The 8695-nt window shown below is 42.8% G+C and overlaps 1 protein-coding gene across 1 annotated transcript in view; it reads left to right on the plus strand.

Annotated features, from left to right (window-relative positions):
* Positions 1-5399: 5399 nt before the first annotated feature.
* Positions 5400-8695, plus strand: part of bzw2 (basic leucine zipper and W2 domains 2) — a 7148-nt gene continuing 3852 nt past the window's right edge. Inside the window, exons 1-4 of the mRNA XM_060044142.1 lie at positions 5400-5546; positions 5636-5706; positions 6492-6668; positions 8452-8555. Of these exons, the coding sequence (XP_059900125.1) occupies positions 5643-5706; positions 6492-6668; positions 8452-8555 (345 nt within the window). The 5' untranslated portion in view covers positions 5400-5546; positions 5636-5642. The remainder of the gene's footprint in view (positions 5547-5635; positions 5707-6491; positions 6669-8451; positions 8556-8695) is intronic.

Consider the following 8695-nt stretch of genomic DNA (forward strand, 5'->3'; position numbering starts at 1 on the left):
TCAACGTGTCTGTCTGCCAACACGACGGACGATTACATCGTCCATCGGCCATTACCTCTAACCCTCGTACTAGGTCACCGGATCCACCCCCCCTCTACATACAAATTAAGCACTGGATAGAAATAGCTACTCTTCTTCGCTAGCCTAAATGTAAATCGCTCCTGCTTCAAAACATCCATGGGCATGCCATCTGATTCATCCTCCGTCTTTGGAAAAACATTGACGTTAACCAGGTCTACGTATATTTCAGAACAACCCATTTGCATTACGCGTGTATAAGGTTGTGTAGAGAGCAGAATCAGAATGTAGCCTGTGCTCTCTAAAGTTAAAATATAATAATGAGTTATGGTAGGTTAAGTTACCTACAACACCATGTCTAATCCTGCATGAAATCCACGTGGTCAATTGAAATGGGGTCATTATCAAGCCTGTGGACGATCCCATATCGGGTTCGTTTTTCAGCCCATTGGTTTGTTGGTCTGAAACTGTAAAGAATGTTCAGCAAAGGTTTCAAATCCGCATTCGGTTGACTGGCCACCACTAGAAATATACTTATTCAAATGCCCTTCTGAATGCGTCATCGCTGTACTTATTTCCCCAAAAAGTATAACCACAGTATCATGCTTTGCACAATTGAAGCATGATGTATAACCAACCAGCTCCCGGCCTTCTTGAGCCTGCCATTTGCTACCATTCCACCTGGGGTGCCACATTGTGAATATCCTAACAAAAGAGAGAGAGAGCCTCGTAAAACGGTGTTTCAGTGTTGTGGTAGGCCTCCCCTTGCTGGGAACTGATGAGGTGATTGGGGGAACCGGACGTGCTGATTGGCAGATGCGGCATGATGAAAGTGGAGGATTGACAAAGAGTCAACAATTCAAACAGTTGCATGATCATTGCTAATTGAATGTATTATGTGTGTGTGTGTGTGTGTGTGTGTGTGTGTGTGTGTGTGTGTGTGTGTGTGTGTGTGTGTGTGTGTGTGTGTGTGTGTGTGTGTGTGTGTGGGGGATGGGTGGTGGCAGCGGGCAGCAGGAAGCGGGGCAGTGGGGCTCCGGCGGGAGACAATCGCGGGCAACATTCCCTTTCTCCTCCATGTCGCGGTTCAAGTACTTCAGGGAGTCGAAGCCAAAGTTCGTCAGACTTATAAGCCAATTTTCCCCCCAATTCCTTCTCAACCATGGCTGAGATAACCACCACTGCGAGTCTTGATGTGGAAGTACCAGAGACGTCAGAGAACCTGACGTGTTATGCGCCATATCACCAACAGCACTACGGTTATTCAAATAACAAAGAAGTGTACAACACTTGCGTTAAAGTGTGTATTCACACACACACACACACACACACACACACACACACACACACACACACACACACACACACACACACACACACACACACACACACACACACACACACACACACACACACACGTGGCGCTCGCACGGTCGTAGCTCTGGGCGGGCAAAGCAGAGAAAGGGTAGGTAACATGTCGGGGAAAATTCCAAATCGGAATTTACTAACGGCATTTCTAGCTACTGGGGGACCATAGGCAGGCTAGAGGAACTCATATTAATGATAGAAAACCAAATAAAGTCAAATGTTCATGCCATGGGGCCTAGTGATTGCATCAGATTTAAAATCCACTATTATGCTGTTAGGTTGTAGCCTGGCCCTACCAGACTCTCGTAGGCCTACTTCGTTTAATTTGAGTCTGGCCTCTCTCCATTGACAAATGTTAACTCACTTGAAGGCGGGTGTCTGTTGGAGTTTAAAACTATTGGATCTGCCCAGTGCCACTCTGGATCTGCCGTAACCAGTGTTGGGCAAGTTACTTCCTAAATGTAATATATTTCATATTACTAGTTACTTGCATTTGATGCCTCATTTATTAGCTCCTGAGTTACAAAGTGCAGCCACACAAACATTTAACAAAAAAGTTGCATTGCCATGAAATCAAACATGTTAATAGTTTATACTATTTCAATAATAAAATAAAAGTGCACTTCAAGAATGACGTCTAACAGCCACCAGACAGGGCATGTTTTGTAATTAAGTATTTTAGAACCTGAGCATATATCCTGCCCTGAAATAGCAGTAAATAGCAGTAATAAAAAAGAGCATGAGAACAGCATAAATAATGAAACACATTCAACATTTCAGTCCCACAGAGACTTTACAAGGAACTTATGCTTAGAGCCTATTAATGTTTTGGTTAGGACCAAACAACAAAGTCTTAATAGACAAAATATACAGCCAAACAAGGGCTGGAGTCTGTGTGGCTCGGATTGAAACCAAGCCCCCAGGAACACTGCATACTTCCGCAATCAACCAGTGCTCAGCGGCCAAGCCTGGTATTGCAGCTGTTTAAGCGGGCTGTGGACGGGTCCCTCAAATCATGGGACCCAGAAGTAGATATCTCCGTTCACTCCAATACAAGTGGGGAACAGGAATGTGTCTCCGCAAAAAATGTCTGGATATCAATCAAAAGGTCATAATTACCTTCATGCCATGTCCTCAAAACGCCACCTCAAGCGTTTTATTAGCCGTTATCTCGCTGGGGAAGAGGGGTGTGCAGCTGAAAGGAGTCGTAGTGAAACAAATGGCATCCGAGAGGGCCTAGTTCAGTGCTCCGTTAACGTGTCCGATTTTTGGACTGGTTTATCTGCTGCTCAATAACTCTCACGGTCCTCTGCTTGCGATCATTGTGATTCATCATGTATTGATCCATTTATTCAAAAGATCCAAAGACAAAGAACAGGTGCATTACGGTATCATTTTATATTGTTGTTGGACCGGAGTGGGGGGATGGGCACGCATGCGTTCTATATTTCTGCATCCGGAATGTCACGGACTAGGCCACGTGTCTTGGCCCCATAACGCGGAAGCAAATCGCTCCTGTATGTTACCCTGCGCCACTGAGCAGTTTGTATAGGAATGAATGGGCGGCCACTTTCCAGTCCGTGGTCCATCCTTTATTATGTCCATGATTGTAACGCGTTACCGTACTCAATAACTGTAATAATATTACCGAAATATAGTTAGTAAAGCGTTATATTACTCCGTTACTGCCTAAATGTAATATATTACGGTAAAGCGTTACTTTTGTAACGCGTTACGCCCAACACTGGCCGTAACAAATCGCTAACGTTTGACTACAACCCAAACTAGCGTACGACCTCAACGTCATTAGCTGCGTTTCCATCCCCCTGATTTTATGCAAATGTTGAGGTATCGAATCAGTAAACGGTGATGGAAACAACAATATTTGCATAAAAATCCTCTAATTTGCAAAAAAGTTTATCCGCTTTTTTCAGTTCCCAGCAAGGGGAGGCCTACCACAACACTGAAATACTCAAAAACCACCTCACAACTTGAGGTGGTTTTTGAGAAATGCGAAAGACAGTAAATGCGCAAAATGGGAGATGGAAACACACTTTGCGAAACAGCTGTGACGTAGCGAACATTGAACACACAGGACTGACAACGTCCTTCCGATTTCCACATAACGACCGGCCATAGCAACCCTGCCGACATCAACTTGTAGCGTCAATATATATATTCTTTTAAGCGTTTGTATATATAGACATCCTATATCATATATATATGATATAGGATGTCTATGTTTGCATATCCTTTAATTATACCGTGTCCATTAATCCCTGATATATGGACACCTACTAAGTAATTCCAGTCAAGTTGTCTGTTCAAAACGAGAGCTGGTACATTGTGGAAAATGCATTAAACTGTAATCAGAAAACGCAGTTATATACTACAGACCCTGGAGTATCTGTGGTATAAAGGCTGCGAGACGGATTTCGAATTATAAATATGTACAATGTATCCTTTAAATACGTCCATGGAACAGATGGCCAATGTGAATAATAGATACGTGTGGACCGCTGAAGAGGTAAAACTTTTCCATGCTCTCATCGAAGAAGAAAAAAACATTACAGCTATTTTAGATGGAAAACAACGCAATTCCACTATATATCAGGACCTAAGAGAGGATGTTATCAAAAGGATACGACCAGCCCTGGAATGTGTGTAGTTTTCCACTCCAACCACTTGATGGAAACGCACCTAATTCAAATTTCTTTTTTGCAAACTTTCGAAAGATTCGCATCACCTTTTAGATGGAAACGTGACTATTGTTCTCAGCCACTAGTACGGCGGGCGGAGCCAGGTCAGTAAGGCAGTGCTTCTGTTGAAATTACATACATTACAAATGGCTCTCCGTACAAATATGGAGAGCCACTAAGCACAGAACTTTAATGAGAGGGAGATGTGACCCATGTCACCCAACAGATGTAACTGTAGCCTGTATGTCTGACAGCCCAGCTAACATGATTATTATTTTATTATTATTATTATTATTATTATTATTATTATTAGGTAGCACACAATATATAAATGATTCCATGGTAAACCAGTTATTGCATAAGTTATGTTTTCTAGCTTCTTGTCATTTGATGGTATTTTTACCATCGCTTTGGTGCCCCTAAGCGCCGCATATGTGCCTACCCGCTTTTTGCGCCACTGGTTACTAACACTATTTTGGAAAAGGTAGTCTGACGTCAAGAACAGAACGCCTCTACGTTCAACACAGTGGAGCGATCCCATCGTGTTTTGGGGAGAGTGGTAAGTAAACGTTGTATAATTGGGGTTTGTGACGACATGACATCGATTACTATTTTGACAATCATACAAGACGTATAACAACATTTAAAAATAAATAACATGGTGTTTTATTTGAGGGGTGTTCACTTGTAGTAACAGGTTGCCGTCCCCAGGGGGCAGCGCCGTGCTCAGTAGAGCCCTCGATGTGTGATTGAGGTGAAGGGATTAGAGAGTAGGCCTAGTGCTGTAATCCCTGACCCAGAGATGAGAGCTGCCGGTGCCTGGGAGATTCAAAACAAGCACGTTGTCCGTTTACTGGCTTTAAGATTACTATTATGCTGCATCATTTCAATAATTGTTCATATATAAATGAGGGAAGTCAAAATCAAATTGTTTTTTTTTTATGAAATGCCCAGTAGTAATTTTTTGGACATGGCAGCAACAACTTCCTAGTATATTACAACGTAGTTGGATATTATTCTATTATTAGTAGTATATTGCTCTATTAGAATTTTTACAACATTTTAAACTTAGCCTTAAAAAAGGGAAAAAAATAAACCAAATATTATGAAACAGTAAAAAAACATTTTGTGGCTGTTCTGCGTTGATTGTGCAGCTTGGATTTCCAGACATCCGTCCAGGATGAGGATAGGAATCATATATAGTTTATATGAATACGATTGTATTGGTTTTGACTTATTTTGGGTTTATCCACAGAGGTGTAATTTGAAAGTCAGTGTAGGAGTCTGAAAGTCAGAGACAGGGAATTAGCCGTGTCCACTTTCTGACACGTGTGTCCTAAGCCTGGCACATAAGAGAGAGGGAGATAGAGGTGAGTCTATTAAATATAGCACAGGGCACCGGGTTGGCAGCAAGGCAGATCAACTCTCAGACCGAGCTTCTCTGAGCAGATCACACTTTTGGTAAGCATTTCTATTCCCTTAAACCAAGACTTGGTCACTATTCTGTAAACTGATGATGATGTAACTAGCTTTACTTTGATGGCGTTTAGGACTTTTATGAGTTCCGGTAAGCCGCAGAAGCCAGTGCTGACAGGCCAGAGGTTCAAGACCAGAAAGAGGGGTGAATAGACGTCTAGTATGCATTTAAACCGAACTGCTGATTCTGCTGCTCTGTTTCTGGGAATATTTTAAACATCTAATATGGTGTGGTCGTGGAATTTAATAACACAAAGATGTGTGTGTTGCACGCATTCTCTTGACACATTGATCACACAATGGCTGATGTAGAGTTTACCCTCACATGACCTGTTCCTAGAATACAGTTGACACACTATGCTATGTCAAGGATGCTGTCCGCGCTCGCCAAAGGTATAAGTAGCTAGCCAGCACAGCATCACCTACTGGGACTCCTGTTGCATAGAGAGAATAGGAAGTAGAATAAGTCTCTGCTGTATCTACATACAGATGTGGCGCAAGAAAATATCCATGAAGGTTACATAAGCTACCCCACGGAAAGTCCCAAAGGCAAAAATCTCTTTTAAAACACAAGGCATACATACATACACAGAAATCATAAGTTTGTGATATAAATCTAGAATTAATTTTTAGTCTTAACTGTACTTTACTCATGGCTTTGTATTTTTTAATTGTTTGCATGAGTATCTTATGAGTCAGCCCCAGCTCCAATGGGTCAAATGCTCTTAAAACTGCAGCTAGTGATGGTCAAATGCTCTAGTGCTGCAGCTAGTGATGGTCAAATGCTCTAATGCTGCCGCTAGTGATGGTCAAATGCTCTAGTGCTGCAGCTAGTGATGGTCAAATGCAGGGAACTCCTAGTGCTGGGTACTTGTTGTAGTTGTTAAATCTAAATAATACTGATTATTCTCCTACTTCGTATTCTTCCAGATGAAAAGGAGAAATTTGAGCCGACCCTTTTCAGAGATACTATTGTCCAGGGCCTCAACGAAGCTGGCACGGACCTGGAGGCCGTGGCCCGGTTCCTGGACGTGTCGGGGTCACGGCTGGACTACCGGCGTTATGCCGACACTCTGTTTGATGTCCTCATCGCAGGGAGCATGCTGGGTGAGTGGCGCCATGGCCGGGATTTAATGTAACCATGTTCAGACAAACGGCAAACTCGTTGCTTTCATGCACTGTAATTAATGTGCTTTGTTTTGCTGGACAGACGACAAAACCTGAAACAAATGTTTTGATTAGTAAGGATTGACAAAGATAGATGGATGATAGATAATTGGACACATGTTTTGTACCTTTCTTCATAGAAGAGGTTCAGTAGGTAGGCCTATTCCTCAGATTAAGCCGTAGCCACAAGCAAATCTAGAATCCTATTGTAATGAGTCTACATCGATGCAGATAAAGTAACTCCTAACTGAAGGGACTATTATGGTGAAGGAAAGCCTTGCACCCTGGCTTCCCCTCCTGTTACGCTATAGTCTGTAGTATCCGGTCGGCACTGAGACAGATCAGGGTTGTGCAGGCAACCCTCTACAAGGACAAAGAGCTCCCGGCTGGCTTTGTACGATTAACACCGTAAGTCCCCATTACATCCAGATCCCTGTCTCACAGCAGGGCGAGTGGCTTTGGTCATTAAACCGATTCGTTCCAGTAGGCATTTCCCCTGGAGTGTGGCCTTTTCATTTGAGGATACATTTTCATTGAAAATTAGAGCTTTTAATGTCCACTGCAGTAGTTATGGCACTAAGGATATGTTTAAAGAATAACCTGTCTTTGAGTAGCTATAGGGTAAAAAGCTGGTCAATATTTAGTTAGTTTCCTATCTTTCTTGGCTATCTTCCTGTAACCCAAGGAAGCACGATCAAGGACACAGGAAGACCATAAGTAAACGTCCAGCCCAGAGAGAGATCTACGAGGGATGAGTGAGCTCTGCTTAGTGTAGGGGTGCAACTAAAACAAGGCACATTTATTCCTTCCATTGAACCACATATCAATGATATCTGGATTGCATATAATGGTGTAGTATACCCCCCTCCCTCCCCAGTTCTCATCCTCATTGACAGTGTCCTTGGCTTCTTCAAAGGCGCTTTGAAAATCCAATTTATTATAATTTGTTCTTCTTATAATTAATCTAATCTTTAAAGGGGTCATAATAGGCGTTGTATTTTTGTGGTAAATAAAGTCGTCATAATACGTTTTCATTGCTGCAGAACTACTCTATGCCTTTTGTCAGAAATGCTCAGCTTTCGCTCCTGTATCTTTAAGGCATCCCCTCCCAAAAGGCCCAATCTGATTGGTCAGTTGGCCCTCTCTGTTTTGATTGGTGAAATGCTAAGCAAGCGTGTCGCCATCTCACGCCCCCTGTAAACACAGCAGTAAACATTGCCGGTATCAATGGCTTTGGTTCAGCCCTAATCTGTTATCATCAATTCAGGCTAAACAAACAGTATTGCTGTAATCTTTCCTTAGTTCGCCCACAGTCTAAGGATTGTCACCTTCATGCCATCAGGTTTCCCTGATGACATGTCCTTTTGTCCTTTCCAGCCTCTGGAGAAGTGCCCTGACTGAACACTAGAAGCAGTGTTCCAACTGTTCAACTGTGGGGAAGGGGACTCTCCCTGGTGCTTGGTAGCTTAACAGACCTTGTCCTTGGATAAAAAAAAATACTTTATAACACAATAATCATAGGGAAAGACTGAAAAAAGCAATATATAACTCCTTTTATGTTACCAGATCGACTGCATACCAGCCCTGTGTAAATAACCAAAAAGACAAAACTATTTTGTCCCGGAATAAATCCATCCATCAAAACGTCTATACAGTGTAAACAGCCTATCACTAATAAAGTGATAGGCTGTGAGGACATGACTCCTGCTTTCATCCCTCTCAGCCCCAGGAGGGACCCGCATCAACGAGGCCGACCAGAACAAGGTGACGGCCCACTGCGTCTTCACCAGTGAAGAGAAGCATTCCTCCATACGCCTCTACGCTCAGGCAGGTCTACTCTGCTCCAGATCACTCTCCTAGAAGGCTCCATCGCATGTATATGACCAAAAAACACCTGCCTATTTTATTGTGCACGTTCAACTGAAAAAGGCCCCAAACCTTATGTCTTGAGCTTGATGTTCCTGCCG

This window comes from Gadus macrocephalus, chromosome 22 (genome assembly GCF_031168955.1).
Source record: "Gadus macrocephalus chromosome 22, ASM3116895v1".
Lineage (NCBI taxonomy): Eukaryota > Metazoa > Chordata > Actinopteri > Gadiformes > Gadidae > Gadus > Gadus macrocephalus.